Here is a 23256-nt window from a genome sequence, read left to right on the forward strand (position 1 = left end):
TTGGACTAACCAAGTTACATATCTTTCTTTGGGAAATCCTCAAGTGTTTTTGTTTTGTTTTGTTTCTCATTTGTTTCTCTGAGAAACTCTACTCATGCAGTCTTAATATTTAACTTAATTTTTTTAGTTTCTTTGTTGATTTATAAATAGAAAAGTAAAATGAAACAAACTAGAAATGACATGAATGGGATACTACCAGACTTATTTCTCTATGGTACTAGTGTTCACTTAATGAATAAATTGGTATGTACACTACTTCACATCATAAGCTAATAGTCTCCCTTTATGTTATTATTGGAATAATGGGCTTCTATTTAATATAGATCAGGAATGACCTCAGAGTTTTGTACATGCAAGATACTTCTAAGTGGCCACCTGCCCTTATTTTTTTTTTTACTATTGCAAAATTTTATTTTACTTTTTAAATTTTTATTTATAAAAAGGAAACACTGACAAAAACCATAGGCCAAGAGAGGTACAACACCACGTAATTCCCACCACCAGAACTCCATATCCCGTCCCCTCCCCTGATAGCTTTCCTGTTCTTTATCCCTCTGGGAGTATGGACCCAGAGTCATTATGGGGTTCAGAAGGCAGAAGGTCTGGTTTCTGTAATTGCTTCCCCACTGAACATGGGTATTGGTAGGTCAATCCATACTCCTAGCTTGTCTCGCTCATTCCCTAGTGGGGCGGGGTTCTGGGGAAGCAGGACAAATTTTTATTTCTTTTAATTTTTAATCTTCATTTATTTATGGATATAAACAAAGAGAGAGGGGGAGATTGGGATAGAGATGATAGATAGATAGATAGATAGATAGGTAGATAGATAGGTAGATAGATAGATAGATATTCCTGCAATACTGCTTAACCACTTATGAAGTTTCCCCATGCAGGTGGGGGCTAGTGGTTTTAACCTGGGTCGTTGCACACTGTAACATGTGTGGTCCGCTCATGCAACACCACCTGTCCCCAAATTTTTATACTTTACGAGAGAGAATAGAAGCATGAGTTAGAGAGAAGATGAAGAAATAGAGAGAGGAGACACCTCAGCTTTTCATCACCAACCATTAAACCTCTCACAGTGCTATCTATGGTACTTCCGTGGACAGGCAGTGATAATCCATGTTAAAGTATGCACTCTACTTTATGAACTATCTCCTTGCCCCCGGGGTCGTGGATCTTAGTCCATTCCACAAATTTTAACATCAAATAATCCAGATCCCAGCATAAACTTCCTGTCTTCTATGAAAAGGCTATATATTTTGATAGGCATTATGTTTATCAGTTAGACTAAGTTTTAGAATGCAATTTAAAGGTCTAAAAATCTGTTAAGAAATGTGCCACCCAAAATGGAATTAAGGAGTCCTATGAGCTATAATAGGTCTCACCAGAGTAATGATGCTGAAGGGTTGGCATTCCACGCCTGACATCTCTGAATACAGTCTGAAGTATAACATGCAGAGGTGGTACTGGTTGCGTTGCTTAGGTTGGGATCAGCAGATGGAATATCAGGGGAGAAGCAATTACAGAAGCCAGACCTTCCACCTTTTGCACTCCATAATGATCCTGGGTCTATACTCCCAGAGGGATAAAGAATAGGGAAGCTATCAAGGGAGAGGAGTGGATACGGAGTTCTGGAGGTGGGAATTTTGTGGAATTGTACCCCTATTATCCTATGGTCTTGTCAATATTTCCATTTTATAAATAAAAAATTTTAAAAGAAGATCTAAAAATTTGTGGCAATGCTGCTGGTCGCAACTAAGACAGCCTCTTGCAACTATTCATGGTAGAATGTGCACTCTTGGTTGGAATGTTCTATAGTTGGTTCCAGACTTTATCTAGCACTAAACACATAGCACTATTAACAGCCTATAGAAAAAAATTAATTAATTAACACTTTCTTCTAGCTCTTTCTCTGAAGTTCATTGTATATTTCAATTGTCTGTGCCACACTGAGATAAGCAATATTATTTCTGAAGTCTTCTCACTGCTAAATCTTAGATTCTGTGAGTACAAACACCAAACCGGATTTGCTCTCTCCTTGCTTTGAACATCTGTTGCTGTGTAGCCAAGCACTTCAAGGTATAATGAATTAATACAGACTATATTTTTTCATGATTCTGTGAGTCCAACATTCAGACAGGATGATTTTTGTGTCTTCTCCATGGTATGTGGTCTCTTAGAATCCAGTAATCACTCTATAATCAACTTTTCTACCTAGGATTCCTCTTGGCATGGCAGTCAGTCTTGGGTTTGTCAGAACTCTTATGAAAGGGTGTTCCAAGAGATGAGAAATAGAAGATGCCAGTCTCTTAAGTCCTGGGTCACAAATTGTAAAAGTGTCATTTGTGCCATATACTATGATTCAAAGCAGTCACAAACTTGACCAGGTTCAAAGATAGGATATATATCCTACCCTTTGATAAGAAATTATCAGAGAATGTGTGACTACTTTTAATATCCCATACTTCCATATGCCCAGGATGTAACCCAATATTTATTAGAAAGTAGGTAAAAAATAGTGAGTGAATAAACAGCTCAGTTGTATTGAACTGAAGTGCTCCTCTCATATTTGCTAATGAAAACCTCATTTTGATTGCCTAGAACACAGAGACGATATTAGGACCTCAAATAAGTCAATTCCCAAATGTAAAACCAGCCTAAAGGTAAGATTACTGCTCTCCAAATAGCACAGGCACAAATTCATAAAAGATGAAGTGATTCTATAAAAGCAGCAAAGTAATTACTCTTTTTTTTTAATCTACAAGACATTCCACTACTGCCAGAGCCTGCTCATAATTGACATCATTTATAACATTGTGTAAGCATCAATAATAATTCTCTCCACCCTCAGTGGGCTAGATAATAATCAAAACTGGGAACCAGGAAAAATTAGAAAATAATGAACAATCTCAGAGAGTTAATAGGAATATTACTGTTGGGGTCAAGTGTTGGTGCACCTGGTAAAGTACACAAGGACCCAGGTTCAAGCCCCCAGTCTCCACTTGCAGGAAGAAAGCTTCACGAGTGGTAAAGCAAGTCTGGAAGTGTCTGTCTGTCTCTCTCCCTTGCACTCTCAATTTCTCTCTGTTCTATCAAGTAAAATAAAGTATTTTAAAAGGAAGATTAATGTTAATTGACTTCTTTGATACGTGTTACTATTCTGCCTTACAAGAAAGGGACAGTCTGGGAGTGTGGATCGACCTGTCAATGCCCATGTTCAGCAGAGAAGCAAATAAAGAAGCCAGACCTCCCACCTTCTATAGCCCATAATGATCCTGGGTCCATACTCTTGGAGGGAGAAAGAATAGAAAAGCTTTCAAGGGAGGAGAAGGATTAAACTCTGGTGGTGGAAACTGTGTGAAACTGTACCCCTCTTATCCTATAGTCTTGTTGATAATTTTTATTTTATAAATAAACTAATAATAATTTTTAAAAGGCCTAAAACAAGTCCCCTGAAACCATTGGCAATATTACAAAAGCCTAGAGTATGAAATGCTTGGCAAACTCTTTACTTACACAAACCCTACTCCTCTTTACTATACTCTACTTAATAATTAAATCCTGATTCATTGCCGGTCCTAGTTCGGGGCGTCAGATGCTGGGCTAGCTTTGCGGGCGGGAGAGAGATGACCAGGGACTCATGGCTGAGCTGGGACACAGTTCAATCCTTATTGATGAGGAATGCAGTGCAAACTAGCTATCTCTAATCACAATCCTGTCCTATATGTATCTCCTGAGGTGGAAGTGTCAGGTCAGAAGAGGATGTACGTAGGATAGGGGGTGGAGAGAAGGAAAAATTGTGCAAACCAGTGGGGTTTAAACCAGTGCAGGTCTCAAAACATTGATTATGTAAATAGACCACAGCATCAAGCAATGCAACAGAAGGGGTCTTAGAAGCAGAATTTAGAAGCAGACCAACAATTCATGTTCCTTATAATTCATGATACATGTTAACAATCATAATTACCATAACCAGTTTATTAAAGCATGCTTTTCAGTACTTAGCTGAGCTGTGAATTTATACCATTTGAAATCCTGTGAATGGCAAACTAAGTTATTGAATTGAGGCTGAGGTTAAAGGAAAGGCAGCAGAAAGATGACCATTCCTGAAAATGCTGCTGAACCATATAAATTTAAATTAAGACAAAGCAAAACTGTACATATTCAGAAAATATTTTTAAAAGTATAGCCTCTTAACAACTATTAATTGCTCCTTTTAAAAATGTGGGTTTCAGGGGGCCCAGTGCAGGCATATCCAGTTAAGCACATATAGTACCCAACACCACATATTAAGCACAGAGATCCAAGTTCCAGCCCCCACTCTTCACCTGCAGCAGGCAGTCTTCACAAGTGGTGAAGCAGGTTTGCAAGTGTCTTTCTCTCTCCCTCCCTCCCTTCCTTCTTCTCTCCTCTCAATTTCTTTCTGTCTTATCAAATAATAATGGAAGGGGGGAGGAAAATAAAATGACCTCCAGAAGCAGTGGATTCCTAGTGGGATCCAACAATAACCCTGGAGGTAACAAAAATGTATATTTCATTGATACTTTATTGTATATAAGAATAACAGAGGATTTTACATTCCTCTAGAAGAGGACCAAGAGATAACTCACCTGGTAGAGTGCATTCCTTCCCATATGAATGGCCCAGATTTCAACTCCAGTACCATGTGGGCACTGCCATGGTATCAGGAGGAGCCCCCAGTGATGTGATATCTCTCCATCTCTGTATCATTTTCTATATATCTGGGAGGGGAGTGGATACAAAGTTCTGGGGGTGGAAATTGTGTGGAATTGTACCCCTCATCCTATGGTCTTGTCAATATTTACATTTTATAAACAAAAAAAATTTAAAGTTTAAAAAATTTGTAGCAATGCGCTGGTTGCAACTTTTTTCCTTATTTTCTTTAGATTTGATAGGACAGAAAAATTGAGAGTGATGATAAAGATAGAGGGCGTGAGGGAGACATACCTACAGCACTGCTTTACCGCCTTGTGAAGCTCTCCATAAAGGTGGGAACCAGGGGTTTAATCATGTGTACACTCAACCAGGTGCACCACTGCCTGGCCCCCCTCCTGCCCCTGAAATGTTGTATGTGATTATCACTTAAGACTAGAACATGGACCATTCTTTATGTATTTCTATTTTTCAAATATTCTTAAAAGTGCATGTTTTAAAAAACATTTTTCTTATTTTTAACCAGAGCACTGCTCAGCTCTGGCTTATGGTTGTGAGGGGGGTTGAACCTGGGACTTCGGAGCCTCAGGCATGAGAGTCTGTTTGCATAACCTGGTAGAAAATCAGTGCAGCAACAGTGAGTCTATGAGCGTGTGAGGCCACCAACTTGCTCAAAACAAGTAAATTCTTCTAGAAGAGATATGAAGGCGGGGCATGGGTAATGCAAAGAAACATTCATGCCTGAGGCTCCAAAGTCCCAGGTTCAGTCCTCTGCAGTGCCATAAGCCAGAGCTGAACAGTGCTATGGTAGAAAAAAAAAAGAGGGGGGAGATATGAAGACCCTCTGCCATTTTGGCATCAACATGCTTTGTTCAAGTGATGAGGGAGTTTCTGCAATACCTACTGTGTGCCAAATTCTGTGCAGATAGAGGTAAGCAAAAGCAATGGAATCCTCTTATTCACAGACTAGCCTTTATGATCTAGTGGTAGAGGCAGCCAAAACATCAAGTAAATACATAAATAATTAAGTTAGCTACAAACTCTATTAAGTTCTGTGGTGCATGCACCATTACTTTTCTAAGTGAACCTAGAGTTCCACTGAAGGGGCTGAAATTCAACTGTTTTGATGTGGCAGACAGGTAGCCTAAACGGCTATCAGACATGAAGTGTTCTAAGAAATGAAACACAATCATGAAACAGTTACCAAAATAGAACTGACCTGCAAATTTTCAGCAAGATCTCAGAGATAGGGCTAATTGACTCAGGTAAGCATGAAGAGCTCTGAAATTCTCTCTCTCTCTCTCTCTCTCTCTCTCTCTCTCACACACACACACACACACACACACACACACACACACACGATACTATTCATGACTCTAAAAAAATGCAAAGTTTATTTGGAACAGTTTGCATATTTGCAAAAAGTGCCATCCTTTGACATTGGGACTATAAATAAGATTTTTCTATAATTTAAAATTTTTGTATTACACTGGTGAATTCAAGGGGAAAAACAATCAGTCATAAAACAATTCCCATTTCCTACAGTAAAAATGTTACCATTGACCACACTTAAACATAATTTATAATGATAGATCCTTTATAATGGAAAAGATTGATCAATTCACTATCAAGATATATAAACATTACTATGTTTACTTGGTTCATTTATTCATTAAGTGATAGGCACTATTCTAGGCTCTGAGCTACAGTAGACAAAACACCTTCCCTATAGAGTCTAGTGAGAAAGATTAACAATGAAAAAGCTGTCCTGTGTGGGGAGGGGCTGGATGGTGATACACCTGGTTGAGCATGCCTGTTACAATGTGGAAGGGCCTGGGTTAAAGCCCCTGATCCCCCACCTACAGCAGGAAAGGTTTCTGAGTGGTGAAGCAGTGTTGCAGGTGTCTCTCTTCTTTCTCCCTCCCTTTTAAAATTTTTATTATTTAATTATTTATTAGTTAGAGACAGACAGAAACTGAGAAGGGAAGGAGGACATAGAGAGAGAAAGAGACAGAGAGACACCTTCAGCCCTGCTTCACCACTCATGAAACTTTCCCCCTGTGGGTGGGAACCAGGGGCTTGAACCCAGGCCCTTGTGCACTGTGATGTGTGCACTTAACCATGTTCACTACCTCCTGGCCACCTCTCTCTCCCTCTCTATCGCCTCTTCCATCTCAATTTCTGCTTGTCTTTATCCAATAAATAAAGAGAATAAAAATAAAGCCTTAAAAAGAAGGTATGTCTAAAGAAGGTAGTCTAATACTGTCAAGCAGGAAGAATGGCTGGGGACAGAGACTGATCATTTTAGATAAAGTAGTCAGGGAAAGCCTCTCTCAGAGGGGAAAAACTGATAGAATGTCTCAAACTTTTAAAAAAAATTTTTATTCATAAAAAGGAAACATTGACTAAATGATAGGATAAAAGGAGTACAACTTCACACAATTTCAACCACCAGAACTCTGTATCCCATCCCCGCCCCTGATAGATTTCCTATTCTTTAACTCTCTGGGAGTATGGACCCAAGGTCATTGTGTGATGGAGAAGGTTGAAGATCTGGCTTTTGTAATTGCTTCCCCACTGAACATGGGCGTTGACAGGTCCATCCATACTCCCAGCCTGTCTTTCTCTTTCCTTATTGGGGAAGGGATCTGGGGAATCAGAGCTCCAGGACATATTTGTGGGGTTGTCTGTGCATCATGCTAGCAACTGGAACCTGGTTGTTGACAAGAGATTTTTCAAAGTTAACCCAATTGCCAAGCAATGTTATTTTTGCAGTAACTACCTATTGCCTTCTTAAACCCTAAGACAGCAGAAACCTCCTGCTTCCGCTGTAAAGCCTATATATCCCCCAGTCCTCGAACCTCTGGAATAGGGCTCGCTTCCTGCATGCTTCTCTCAATTCATACCAAATGATATTCATCTGCCGATCCCAACCTAATCAATGCAGTGACTACCATCTCAGCATGCTTCACCTCAGATTTTGTTCAGAGACGTCAGGCATAGAATGCCAACCCTTCACCCTCTCACTCGGGTGAGACCTTTCCTTTCATGGTAGTCTCTAATTCCATTCCAGGAGGTTCACTTCCTAACAGAGTCCCAAAACCTAGATATAGACCAGGTCCCGTAAGATAAAGCATATGTTCACATGTATCCATAAATTAGGGCAAAATATATACCACCAAGCAAAAATATACAATAGTCTATAGTGAGTCAGTATAAAGTTCATAGACTTAGATACCCTCCTCATCTACTTCCTATTACAGTTCTCTCACTCACTCCAAAGCTAACCTTATCAACGCAAGGACTGCAAAAGCTGAATAAGGGCAAGAGACTGGCATACTTTAATGATAACTCTTTAGTCACTATCAGGTCACCCCATCAACTGGGACCCTAATCGGGGATTCTTGAGATTCCCAAACAGACTTGATGTGCCTAGAACCCGAATAAATCCCTCTCTCCAGTGTTACCATCATTTCTATAAGGAACAACAAAATAAGCCCCTTTGTGGGCTCCACATAGGATCTTGCCCTCACCTTGGATCAACAACAGTAGAAAATGTTCCATCCTCTGAAGGGAAGATGGACAACATACTCTATGCTACACATGAGGAAGATAGATTGATATTGGGGCAGCACGGAATGTTCCTACTCATGACCACAGAATGTGAGCTCAGATCTAGAGGGATTCAGAGGTCACATAGGCTCCTAAGTTGATTTTGGGCCCCAGAGCACATCAAATTGATGGGGTTTGCAGTCAACAATATTTATACACCTTTCGCATATTAGGGAGCTACTCTCTTCCCTGATCCAGCTTTCTAGTCCTTCTACCAGCCATGACATCATCTCCCCAGACAATAACTTGGATCCACTGGCATATAAGATTTCAGGCTCAGGGGCAAAAAGAAAAAGGAAAAAAAAAAAAAAACTAGTATAGCCATAGAACCTTTGGAATATAACTATAATATGGCTACTAGCTATATACAAAATGGAGGACCCCCAATTCTTCATCTGTACTATTCCAGCTCTTAAGTCCATGATTGGTCAACAATTTGTTTGGCTTTATATGTTAACTCTCTTGTCAACCTCCAGGCTCCAAATGCTATCATGATGCCGACCAGACTTCCCTGCACAGACAACCCCACCAGTGTGTCCTGGAGCTCCGCTTCCCCAGAGCCATTCCCCACTAGGGAAAGTGAGAGACACGCTGGGAGTATGGATGGACCTGTCAACACCCATGTTCAGTGGGGAAGCAATTACAGAAGCCAGACCTTCAACCTTCTGCATCCCACAATGACCTTGGGTCCATACTCCCAGAGAGTTAAAGAATAGGAAAGCTATCAGGGGAGGGGATGGGATACAGAGTTCTGATTGTGGGAATTGTGTGAAGTTGTATCCCTCTTATCCTATGGTTTTGTCAGTGTTTCCTTTTATAAATAATTTTTTTTTAAAAAAGACAGATCTTTACCATTGAGTATTGAACCTTCTTAAAAGCAAATATACAGAAACTACTTCCTAATTTGGAATTATTTAAAAAAAGAAGTAAGTAAGTTCTATATTGTAGCATTTTATCAAGACATACAATGTAATTTCTATGTTCATACACTCCTGGATTTAACATTCACAGCTTCATCTATGTATAGGTAGACCCTCGAGGATAACATTACTTGCAATTTTACTGAGGCACCAATTTGGATTCTTATGCTTTGTGTTTACCTTGTTTTATGAATTTGCAGGCTAAGAACCTCCAAGTCTATTTTCTAGTGGCATGTTTTTCTTATATTTTTTATCTAGGAGCATGTGTGAGATAACGTGATACCAGGTAAAGATCTAGGGAGGGACTAAACCCGCAGTGTAATAGTTGCTGAGCGAACTGAAAAGTTATCTCTTATTAAAGCATCAACTTCTACAGACTTGTCTTTGATAAACTTTCTTCAAATTAATATTGTCTTTAATGCAGTATTTAATAGGGAATCTGTGGCCTCATGGTATAATACCACTAAACCGTTTCCATGGCCTGATGGATAGTTTATCTTGGGAGGGGGGGAAAGGAAGAGACACAGGGAGAGAAGGAGAGATGTCAAAGTACAACTCCACATTCATGGAGTTTCTTTGATGCTATCCATAGTGCTCTCATGTGGTGCTGCAGATGGAATCCAGGGCCTCATATATGGTTATTAAAAAGTACTTTATGCACTTAGCCATCCCCTGACCCCTACCTTTCTTTCTAAAATGAAGCTCACCACATATTATCTTCCCACTTTCGGCAAAAAAGAACCTAAACATGGTTTGTCTTGAATGTGGTTCCTTGTGATTCTATTTGTCTTTCTACACTGCTTTTCTTGAGAACCACTGTTGCTTATTTCTTTTTCAATTGCCCTAAGTGGGAAGTAAGGTCACTGCTACTTGCTAATAAAACACTTTAAACTTGTTTATATGAAAGGTGTTACATATGTGAAGATGGGATCTCCTGATTTTCAGACAACTGTTTTGTCTAATGCTAAAGTTCAGGAAACACATGTTCAAGACACATTTAAAAAACTACAAAGTGCTGAAGGTTCCAAGATTTATAGTGCTGACTAGCTCCTGAATTCAGCAGTCAACACCTAAAGGTACCAAAAAGAAAAAATGTGTGACTTTCACTTCTTTGCAAATGCTCTTGGGCAAAGAAGAAGAAAAAAAATCAGCACAAATCTTCAAAAAAGCTACACAATTTATTGTTTATGATATTTTCAAACTCAGATGTTCTGAACTGTTTAATAATTGTGAATAGTTATATCAGTAGCTATCTATAGCTTATGTCAGGGAAAATATGTATTTTCTAATATTTTCCCTACCTTACTGCTCAATTTGGATTACAATTCAAAAGGCTTAAATCCTTATTACCTACTCCTCAGCCAGCCTATTTGCTTCTAGTTATTTTAGTGGGTTCTGCTTATCTAATGTCCCTAGATAGGGCAGAGTTAAATGCAAGTTTTGGAAGAAGGAACAAGTGCCACATTGTAGTTCATGTCCACCCCACACTCTGTACATAGAAAGTGCTCAGTATTTGTTAATGTCTACAGCTTATGATGTCCTGTGGATAGCACTATCTTTATGGGCACATACTTTTCATTATTTATACCTTGACTAAGAAAGACCTTTAAGACAGTTTAGACCCATTAGAGTCCAGATAAAAAGACCTTCACCTGGGAAGACACCTGCTTTTTCATATGCACAACCTGGTTTCAGCTTGGTCCCTGACACCAAAGGATGCTTCAGTGCTCTGATGTCTCTCTATTTCTACCTCTTTCTCTCTTTTTCTGTGTGTAAAAATATTTCTGTAAAAAGATGTATTGGCCAATAAGGGGAAGGGAGAAAAATCTCTCAAATCTTGCTCTCTGCCCCCAACACTATTTAATTTTTTATAATTTTATTAGTATTTTAATACTAATTTTTATAAAATTTCATGTTAATAGGGATATAAATCCACTTCAGTCCCACCACTAGGGTTCTGGATCTTTAGTCACCCCCACTGCAAGCAACCACATGGGCCAGCCATTATCTCTACAACTATCTATCTACATTTATACATAATTTCCCCATTTTTCTTCCTGATCCAATCCTCTCTTCCCCTCTGAGCCACTGATGACAACATTACTACCTCCATATGTCCCTCTTCTTTTCCTCCTCTCTCTCTCTCTCTGGGTGCTGATGGAACAGGTGTTCAGAGCCCTCTTTTCTTCCTCCTATCACTTCTCCCCTACTAGGGGCATGGATCAAGGTTGTTTGTGTGGTGCAGAAGATAGGACTTGTGGCTTCCGTAGTTGCTGCTTCACTAGATGTGGGTGCTAGCAGGTCGATCCCTACCCCAGCCTGTTTCTGTCCTTCCACAGTGGGCAAGAGCTCTGGAGAGGTGAGGTTCCTGGACACACTGGTGAGGTCATCTGCCCAGAGAAGTCAGGATGGCCTCATGATAGCATCTGCAAACTGGTATCTGGAAGGTGGCAGGGCATAAATTGAGATAAAGTGGTTAATGAATAGGAACCAAAAAGTAGGAATAGAGAAGATAAGATTAGGATCTTAGGGTAGAAAAAAGCTAGAAAGTCCATCTTAGGCATGTTCCTGGGGGAACACAGTTATGATAGTTTTGCTTGAGTAAGGTAGATAGCCTGAAGTTGGATATAAATATTGTCTGAGGAAATGGTGTCAGACTAGAGAAAAAGGCTAGAAAGTTGGTTTAGGGCAATGAACAGCTCCAATTCTTGAAAAAAATCTGTGGCTACAATGAACTGTTTATAGCTATACACCTGACCCAGAGCATATATATGTGCATATATATATACATATATATATGTATATATATGTGTGTATATATATTACGAGACCCTGTGTAACCTCTGAGTTCCTATTGATCTGAGCTTGCAGCTCATGGTCACATCTGGGGAACATTGCAGGACCAGTTTTCCTTGAATGGCAGGATACTCCAATCTCCCTTCGGAGACTGGGGATATCCCTACCGTCGCTACTTTATGGTGAGGGCAAGGTCCTGGGATGGCCCACAAGAGGTCTTATGATGATATTCCTGATGTAAGTGACCAGTGGTGGTAGAGAGAGGGATCCAGTAGAGGTCTAGGCCCATTATATCTGTGTGGGAGTCCAAGGATTCCCTAACTAGACCCCAGATAATGAGGTGGTATGCTATTGACCAAAAGGGTCATTATTAAGTGGGCCAGTCTCTTGCCTTATCCAACTTTTGTACTCCTCTCTTTATCTGATGACCTTTGGCTCTCTCCCAACTGTGAAAGCATTAGGTATCAGATGTTGAACCCAACCAGAATTAGGTTTTTGGGATTTGTCTAATTTGGGCCTTTCTGCTAGGCTACCCAGTTAATTTGACCTAAGTCCAAACAATTAGAGAATTTATGATGTATTCTTAAGGCATTTCAACTATTAGTGAGCACTTTAATTTTGAGTTATACAATCGCCCCTTGCTTATTGATACATGTACACCTATACCCAGTAGCCTAAACTATAGCCTATATCTGGTATCTCTTACTTAGTTAAATGATATGGATATAGATAGTCCCATGTGCTTCCTCTCCTCTCTGTCTATACTGTAAAAAGAAAATACCCTGGGAGTGCATAGGTAAGGCCCTGACTGAAAAAAAAGAATATATATATATATATATATATATATATATATATATATATACATATAAATAATTTATGTTTGTTTATAGCTGCATCTGTGTACAGGTAACCTTCCAAAGGTTTACAATATAATTTCAAGTTTTTAATAAATAGACATTTTATTCATTGTATATAATATCTAAAGACATATTTTAGGTACATACCATATGTGTGTATATACCATATATATATTTCAATGCAAGAGATAATTATTTTATAGTTAAGCCATCTTTATTAGGTAATTGAGAATACTAACAGGGAAGAACTGTGAATTTTACTTTCCATAAGAAACATATGAGGCTGCGAGAAATTCCTTTTTTTTTTGTTTGTTAAATAACCTTTTTTGAGCTGAGAGGAAGGATATTAGTATAGTACAGTTGTTAGCACATGGGTATAATTTACTTTTTAATATTTATTTTCCCTTTTGTTACCATTGTTGATAGGAAAGAGAGAAATGGAGAGAGGAGGGGAAGACAGAGAGAGGGAGAGAAAGAGATACCTGCAGACCTGCTTCACCGCCTGTGGAGTGACTCCCATGCAGGTGGGGAGCCAGGGGCTCGAACCAGGATCCTTATGCTGATCGTTGTGCTTTGTGCCGCGTGCGCTTAACCCTCTGCGCTACCACCCGACTCTCCGGTATAATTTCTTTTTTTTTTTTTAATTTTTTATTTAAGAAAGGATTAATGAACAAAAACATAAGGTAGGAGGGGTACAACTCCACACAATTCCCACCACCCAATCCCCATAACCCACCCCCTCCCATGATAGCTTTCCCATTCTCTAGCCCTCTGGGAGCATGGACCCAGGGTCGTTGAGGGCGGTATAATTTCTTATCTCCTCATAAGTGCCTGCATAGCACTCTCGCTCACCCCCAACATAGATCTTTTCCCAACATCATGTTTTAAAGAAACGTCACAGCCTACATTACAAGCAAACTAGAGGCAGAACACGAGTCAAGAGCACCCTTTTCCTCTGAGCAGAGAAGAGTAATCCATGATCTGGCTCTAGTCAACAAGGTAGACTTCCCCAATATTTAATGACTAAGCATTACTTGAAAGACAGATTTACAGAGAAGTGATGGGAAAGGTTAATGAGGTTAATAAAACTCCACAAGGCTGATTACAAAAATAAACCATTTGAGTAGTGTGTAGAACAGAAAAAAAAAAATTACAAGGGCTTACAGGACAAATATTTCAAGATTCAAATTATGGACAAAAATAATCATGTCTCTGAATGAAACAAACTGGCACTTATGCAGTCTTGAAAATGTGACTGTGTCGTCAGTTTTCTTATTGCTTCAAAACACTTGATCTTTTTCCCATTACCTTGGGGATCTCAGGCATCCAAAGCAAGCCTACTTTTGACAAGCAATTACCAGGGCAGATGGGAAAATAGCCACCCTACCTCAGGGTGAGTGCCCCCATTTTGTTTTATTTGAAACATCACTAGCCATGAGGAAAATAATTCTGCTTAAAAAGCTATCTGCATTTTCAATAGCACCACCTTTTCTGGAGTTCGAGAATGTTGATGGCTAATGCCTCTAGCTGCTTTTACTGTTACTCATTTGAGAGGTATTATTTATTTAGGCTCGTGACCAACTGAGCAGGATTAAACCAGTCTGCTATATTTAAGTAAAAACTAATGAGATTTTATTGGCTATGCAAATGAACATTTACTGAATTCACATTTTCAGAAAACTGAAAACAGGTTTATGCTATAACATTCAATGTTTTCATGGTGCTGTACCAGCTCAGATAACATATATCAGGAAAAGAGCATATGTTGTGTGGAAAGGCCAAAAATATCTGAGGATTAGAACCTCTGAATGTACTTAAATCGTGAAATGCCAAATTGTATATGGTAATATATAAGGAATAATGGGGCTTGTGTTCATACATTAAGCATTGGAAGGAAATATTTTCATTTTTTCTTTCTTATTGCACAGAGTAATATTTCCTGAAGTAGTCAATTATCAAAGAAAACTCTCCTGATGAGAAAGTCCTAATGTACAACCCAGAGTGCTGGCTTCTAATAAATGAGTGGCACGGCATCTGTCACACAGGAACCTCAAAGTGGTCTCTGAAACCCTTGAAGCAGTGCTATGAGGATATGTTGCAAAATATCTTACTATTTCATATAACAATATCTGACTTGAAATCCTATGAAGCTTTCTTGAGCACATGCTGTGTATACCAGGTAATGGGAAGGGTAAAGAGAGAATGATAGCACATATTCCTCACCCTAACGTGACTATCTAATAGGAAATACAGACAGATCTATGAATCTCAGCCATGACAGGCTATGACAAGTTCCATAACATGAGTGTGAGCACTGAAGACTGAGAATAATAGAGGTAGGAACGAAATTGCTATTCACTAGGGAAGAAATTGGCAGTTACTTGAGACAGATAAATCAAGTGAAAACTTTTTTTCTTCTGTTTTGCAATCTCTGAGTTTGAAGGAACCCCACAATTCATCTTGGAGTCTAACCACATTTTTGTGTAATGATTTCAGCATGAGTTCCCAAGATATGTTTGTTACAAAACCTTTTCTTGGGGGGGGGGGTGTTCATATGGACAACTTAGAATTCATGCTTCACAGTGAATTCTTTTTTTTTCTTTTTTCTTTATATATTCCTTTTGTTGCCTTTGTTGTTTTACTGCTGCAGTTACTGATGTCCCCGTTGTTGGACAGGGCAGAGAGAAATGGAGAGAGGAGGGGAAGACAGAGAGGGGGAGAGAAAGATAGGCACCTGCAGGCCTGCTTCACCACTTGTGAAGCGACTCCACTGCAGGTGGGGAGCTGGGGCTCGAACCAGGACCTTTATGCCGGACCTTGTTCTTTGTGCCACCCGTGCTTAACCCACTGAGCTACAGCCCGAATCCCGGCACAGTGAATTCCTAACCATGAAGTCTCAAGTTCAGTCCTGGTGTCACACGTGCCAGTGTGATTTCCCCCCCATAGATAGATAAATAGAATATAATAGAAGACAGATGTGTAGATGATAGATTGATAGATAGATAATTTTAAAAAACATATTGTGGGCCATTTGCTGACTTGCCAGATTTTATATAGGCTACACCCTGCCTCTTTCCTCAGGAGTTCATGCACCTTAATTGGCTTAGTATGTGCTGGTCTTGCTTTCCCTAAAGCAGTAGTTTTATGAATTCAGTCTTTGGGCTGGCAGCAACATTGGCATCACTTGAGAATGCATTAGAAATGTAAATTCTGCTCCCAGTGAGACAGCATAATGTTATGCAAAGAGACTTTTATGCCTGAGGCTCTGAGATCCCAGTAACACCATAACTAGAGATGATCATTGCCCTCCCCGTGTGTGTGTGTGTGTGTGTGTGTGTGTGTGTGGTGTGTGTGTGTGTGTGTGTGTGTGAGAGAGAGAGAGAGAGAGAGAGAGAGAGAGAGAGAGAGAGAGAGTCTTTCTCTCTGGATATCTCATAAATAGATAGATAGATAGATAGATAGATAGATAGATAGATAGATAGATAGATAGATAGATAGATAATATTAAAATTTAAAAAGTGAAAAATCCTTGCCACACTCCAAATCAATGGTTCCAAAATTCTGGAAGTGGGACCCATCCATCTGTTTTACCAATCTCTTCAGATGATTCTGGTTCACAATCAGGTTTGAGAATCAGTGGTCCATATGAGAGAAATGTTACCAAAAAGGACTGAGAACCAATACTACCATCCCAAAATTACACTTTCAATAGAAAAGTCTTTACTTGATAGTAGTGATTAAGTACATCTTTAATGCTTTGTCCCAACCATTCAGAAATATCTATATTCCAACAAGCCCTCCAAAAGCAGTAGTGCTTTAGTCCAAATGATACAGTGCCTGGCTGTGGAACTTTAGGGTATGCTAAGTTTATGGAGATGTCCAAAGAACCATGGAAACACATTTACTATGCAGTAGGACATTTGAAACATCTCATGACTTGGAGAGGAATTTACAAGGCAGAATTGTGATCATTGGAGTCATATGCTCTGCCCACTCCTTTAAAATTCTATCTCTAGAGCTTTCCACTAGGTAAAAGTTTTCATCTTCTCCAATGGAAAGATGACCTGCACACCTGCTGCTAGATTCCCCACTGCTCAGGTCTTTTTAATGCTAACCTTCAAAGGTTGCTTATACACCTGTTGGTAACAAAGGCAAATAGCTATAACTTCCCTAGCCCTGAGCCTCATTTTCCTTATGAAAGATTTTAATCAGAAATACAATGCTGTAAATTACATCTTCTTTCAAGCAATTTAGTTTTCAGGCTTGTTTTTCAAACCAACTTTTGTGCTGTAGGTTAATGTTTTTGCCTGAGGTGTAGAATGAATATTGGAAATTTGACACCAAAGACAAAAGACAATAAATAAGTGAAGATGAGAAAGGAACCAAGGGTTTATTGAAATTTTGGCATAATTTGACTATGCTATGCAAATAGCAAATGCAAAATGAATTAGACCTTTTGCATCAGAGCTGTCTAACAAGCAGCTTGTTAGTTAAATAAGGATCTCAGTAAAGTGTATTCTGTCTTGTATTTCCCAAAATGCCCTATTCTTCAGACCAAGCTCTAAACACAAGAGAATTCAGCATTTACTTATAGGGTGAAGCAGTTTCTTTGAGGTTTCTGCTTTTGCATAGTGACAGCAGGTAGACACCTTGGTAGCAGTCTGTATTCTCCAGAGGACAGGAAAAGAGACACCATGAGGGACAATCTCCCAGAACATGTTTTTAAGTCACATTGAATATGTCCATCTAATTTCAAGTTATCTTGCTTTCACCCATGACAGCAGACTCTGATTATAAAGGTAATAGGAAGCAAATCATCCCATTTATGTCTATAAATCAAAGGTGAGTCCAGGAAAACATGAAAAACATGTGATATCTACCACTGAGAACACACACAGCACAGCACAACACAGCACAGCACACAGGATGACCTCAATGGACACATACTTTCTGTACATAGGTGCAAGGTCAGCTTCAGGGCAGTACAGATAGTATCTTCTATCATTAGCTTGAAAATTTCAGAGTGGTCCCATATATTATTTAGTTGAAACCATTTTAGGAAAAGGCAAGCCTTTAAGGGATTAGATATGTTTATTTTAATTCATAAGTTTGCAACGTTTTTACAAAACTTTACGATTCCAGGGGTATCATTTCACAGCTACACATGAAAGTCACTGCACTGTAGGAATACTTTCAGTGAGGTAAAACTTTAATAAGAGTTCAAGATGTTTATTTAAGAAAGAAAAAGACAGGCCAAGCATGACTGTCTCTTTGTGGTGACTGGTGATTTGAAAAAAAAACAAAAAACAAAAACTGAGGTTCTCTGAGAGAAGAAACTGAGGCATCACAATGGGGTTGATGAAAAGACCTGAGAGTTGGGTTATGGAACTACAAAATAGAAACCCTTACCTTGCACTCTCACTAATTTAGCATGATACTAACCCAGGAAAAAGATGAATTATATAAATTACCTTGGAGTTCAGAGGCATAATCAAAATGGATAGCATAAATGTAAAAGAAACTATTTTAGTAGCTGTGTGAATCAGGAAAATCAAGACACACACAAGTTTATCATCTGTGATTAGTATGAAAATTCATTTTATGAATTCAGAATACAAAAAAACGACAGTAAATTTGATTAGTGTCAGAGAATATACCATACTTTTTAGGAATATATATAAAGGAAGGTAAAGGCCATTTGGAATTGGAGTATCCTACTAGTACCCTAAGTAAGTAGATTCAAAAGTGTTTTTTTTTAATAGAGAGTTTGCCTGAGGAAAAAAAATCCCTATATTTCTGCATGTGGTGCCTATCATGATTACTACAAATTAAAAAAAAAACAAAACCTTAATACTGTCCCAAAATTTAGAAGCTCATACTGATACAGGATGAATGATGTTGGTCAAAGATTATAGTAAGTACTAGTAGTCCAGGAATGAAAGGAACTAGGAGTTATTTTTGTGAAAAATGGGTGACATGGAGTGTGTAAATAATGAGAAAAATGCGGCAAGATACAGGAAATCTTAGAACATTTAAAGCCTAATCCATTACAAAGAGAGTCCAGTGCTGATAAATGTAGAATAATAAGTTTTATGGGGCTTTATCATACACTGTAAGTTAGTGTGGATCATAAAATATGAAGAATAAAAATAGGGGAGTTGAAAGACAAGCTTGCACATTACTTATGAATGATGAAGATTGAACTGAATGAGAAGAAGAACAGGTAGACAATGTCTGGAATAATGATGACTTTGATGGGTCGTTATCACAAATCTATGTGCTTCATAAAATATGGGGAGTGTTAAAGAACAGGAGAGTCAAAAGACAAGTTTACTCAGAATGAGATACAGAATGAAGAAAGAGAGGAGTACAGAGAAATGCACAGAATAATGATGACTTTTATGAGACTTTCACTCACCAGCCTGGATCCTTCATAAATATAAGCTGTATAGAAAATAAAGCAGCAAGGAGAAGAGCCAGATCTGTGTCTGTCATAAAATATGAGCAAATAATGCCAACTGGGCCTGACAAAATAAGAACAAAAATAATTGAACCTAATACAGCAGTGGAAAGACATAATGTCTAGATTAATGTGAACAAGTAAAATGAGTGTAGAATTTGTCTTGCCAACAGGGACCCAGCGATCACCTGAATAGGCATTATTTTTATTGTTGTTATTTATTTATTGGACAGAGACAGAGAGAAATTGAAAAGAGAAAGAGAGTGACAGAGGCAACTGTAGACCTGCTTTAACACTTGTGAAGCATTTCCCCTGCAGGTGGAGACCAGGGGGTTGAACCTGAGTCCTTGCACACTGTAATGTGTGCCATCAACTAAGGGTATCACCTCCCGCCCCCCTGGATAGGCATTATTGATGCAAAGGTCATCTTGTTAACTGGTAAAGCCTTCGAAAATTCTTATTTACCCCTATCCGTAGAACACGCCCCCAAATCTATCAGCATATGCATCTCATGAACAATGTTTAACTGATTTTCAAGTGTTTTAATCTCTTTAATATGCAATCTCTTTTCAGTCCCTCTGGTTCTAGTCCCTAAGTATGTTTTTTTTTTCAGTTTATCTCTACTTAACATACACTCAGCTGTCAAATTTTGCTTTGTAAAAACCTTCAAAAAATCACTATATAAAAGCTAGCGACATACTTTTATTTTTGTTTCTCATTACATTGGACTTAGAATCCAGGACCAGACTTGTCAGGATTACTTCAATATCCAGAACTCAATAATTTTCACCTTCCTCTAATAGAAGAAATGGGGCTTCAAAATCTCATAATTTCCAGATTTCCCCACCAAAGTTACTGGAGGTATTAGATAAAGAACATCAAGTAGTGATATGTAATTCCCATGAATTCAGAATTCATGACATGGACAGCTCGTTGGGAAGAAGATATATATATATATATATATATATATATATATACAGAAGCAGGAATGTTGTTAGTCTAAGAGTTCAATATACAAAAACACTATTAGCAACAGCTATATTAACTTACCTTTGTATAAAAATCACTTAATAACTTGTAATTTACATTTGGGGTAAGCCTTAGGTAATGCAGGATAAATCTATTAACATAAATCATCTAATTCCTTTGATTGAAATATAATTTATTTGTAATACTTATTGACTAGAATATATAAAACAGGCTGACTAGTGACTATAGCTTTTCAGAAATATTTTTTTCTCTCTGGAATGATTTTTGTGGCCATGAACCTTATATGTATTGCCTTGATTTGCTGATTCTGTTTCAAAAATATATACTGCCAAAGTAGAATTTTGGTTACTTTAGAAATGTTTGCCCAAATAATATGCCCCCTTTTATTCCAAGGGAGGAGGGGGAAACACTGATGACCTAGGAAATATCATTGACCTCACCAGTTTTCTTTAGTTCTAACAGTTCCAGCTATAAAATAATATTATAACAAGGGATATTAGGGATAACAAGATGAGGATTGGACTTTGGTGAAAGCTTCCTTTCACTCATGTTGGTTCTATTAAAGATGAAGCAGTGAAAAAAACCTTTGCTTGGGATTTGCCCTAGGCCCTCTTCTTAACTTCCAAATTCCAGAAATATGTTGCAAGTTGTCATCCAGGCTAGTGCTGAAAGTATTATATGTATTAGTAAACTCTGTTCCTCGGAGACAACCCTATTTAAGAGTTAAATTTAATGGAATCCCATTCTTTATCGAGGATGATACTCATTTACTTAAAGAGAAAGCCTCCTGAAATATTTTTTTACATAAGACAAGAGAAACAGGCTACTATAGTCAGGGAACAATATTCTTTTGCAGATTTTAACTCTTAAAATCCACCCAATTAAATCTACTTTGGTTTTCTTTTGTTTAGCTGCTTTCCTAGAAAAAGTAATTTGGCAATGTAGATAAAGAGCCTGAAGCTATTAACATCTGTATATGTAATAAAAATACATAGAAAAAATTCACACAACAAAATTATATTGCTGATTTCCTCTGGGGAGAATATAACAATGTGTAATATGGTGTTCATCAAGGATATTAGTCATATCTGTATTTTATTTATGTACTAATGAACATAATTAATTTTATTTTTACTAGGAGAAAGTATAGTTCCCTAACTATGACTACCTTCCCAAGAAAATAATAAGAAATTCTCCTATGGTTTTGTCATTTTTTTCCTTTTTATAAATAAAAATTAAAAAAAATAAGAAATTCAAAGTGTAAAAAATAAGTAGCAATTAAATGTCCTTTGAAAATATAGCATTTTTTAAAGAAGTTACTGAATATTGTGTTAAATCTACATTGTATAACAAAATGATATGTTTAGGAAATTTTAATTACATTGGACAATTCTAACAATGTACTGTTAACTTATAAATGTCAGGCTACAGACCTATATTGAGTATAATTACAATTTTTATTATTAAAAAATATAAACAGCCCCCCAAAATGCTATTAGTAGTAATTACTGGTTGCATGAAATTGTGTTATTTTTTCTATAATTGAATACACTTTCCATTATTTCTCCAGCTTGGCTTCTAGATTCTATTTTTGTCATGCATTTTATATTGTTTATTTTTCTTGCTATAGTTGAATATGTTTTCCAGTCTTTCTCCAGGTTGGCTTCTAGATTCTATTTTTTCATGCATTTTATATTAGTATTTAATCTTGTATTGCAGACGCGCTTGTGTGATCCGAGGACAAGTGGTGGCTGTAGATGGAACCCCTCTAGTAGGGGTGAATGTGAGTTTCTTGCATCACAGTGACTATGGGTTTACCATCAGTCGTCAAGATGGAAGGTATGTCTGATTATTACAGGAACCTAATACTGAGTTATAGCCCTGAGTAAAATCAAAACTCTAATGATACAGTGATTGTAAGTCCACCTTCCTTCCAGATGTATATAGAAAAGTCATTGGTTAATAAAGTTCTTCTAGCCCCCCATCAAAATCAACTATCTCTTTTCTAACCTATCATTTTTTCTCATTTCTTCTTGAAATCCTATCTGATTTTCTACTATTTGTTTAATTCCATCTTTAAAATCAGCTTCAAAATTTGATGAGGTGATTCAGGTAATAAAAAGATAACCATGGAACTCTTCGACTTTTCTTGAATGGGTCTAAAATATTTCTAAAAGTATAGAAGACAGACACATTAAGATATTTTTTCAAAAGAGAACAAGGAGGCAGGGAGAGGGAGAGGGAGAAGGAGAGAGAGCGACTTTCAATATACTCTCCCTAAACTATTTTACTATTGGCTCCAGCTGATTGACAAGCATGGACAATCTAACAAATTCCCTTTGATGTCTGTGTAACCATAGCGATTTAACCTTCAACAGCAGCTACCTGGCTGCTTGCTCTGGAAGGGTCTCTCAAGATTCTCTGAGACCTGGAAGCAACACTACTAAGTAAGACATTTTCATCCTGGGAAAGGATTTGCTCACAGAATTACTTTTTGTTGTCATTTAGATAGAATTTGTTCAGAATATTTGAGTCAATAGACCCATGTGTCCAGCTTAAAGATACCTATTTATGATTTTCAATAACATTATAATGGCATTGAGGTGCCCTAGTCTCCAGGTGGCTGCCCTTAAATGTTTATAATAACAAAGCACTTCAATACTGGCACAGAAAAGACGCATTGACTTGAAGCATTGTCATAATGTGAGTTACTCTCTCATTTTGAGAACCTACAATCAAATCTTATTAGTCCTAGCCTTTTATTAACTATTAATTGTTCAACTTGAGGAATGCTGAAATTATTTTTACTTGCCTATCAAAAATGCTTAGAAAACAATAAGATATAAGGAATAATTTAAACCTACATAATAAAACAAAATGTGTTTAAGACTTTAGTAATTCATATGAATTGCTTGTATATAAACCATCAGGTCATTAAACAGCC

At 37.9% G+C, this 23256-nt stretch overlaps 1 protein-coding gene across 5 annotated transcripts in view; it reads left to right on the top strand.

Annotated features, from left to right (window-relative positions):
• Nucleotides 1-23256, top strand: part of TENM1 (teneurin transmembrane protein 1) — a 1227224-nt gene that overhangs the window by 1000969 nt on the left and 202999 nt on the right. For all 5 annotated transcript variants that reach the window (XM_060183574.1, XM_060183578.1, XM_007524285.2 and 2 more), the window contains one exon: nucleotides 22032-22151. In XM_060183574.1, the coding sequence (XP_060039557.1) occupies nucleotides 22032-22151 (120 nt within the window). The remainder of the gene's footprint in view (nucleotides 1-22031; nucleotides 22152-23256) is intronic.

This window comes from Erinaceus europaeus, chromosome X, assembly GCF_950295315.1.
Source record: "Erinaceus europaeus chromosome X, mEriEur2.1, whole genome shotgun sequence".
Taxonomy (NCBI): domain Eukaryota; kingdom Metazoa; phylum Chordata; class Mammalia; order Eulipotyphla; family Erinaceidae; genus Erinaceus; species Erinaceus europaeus.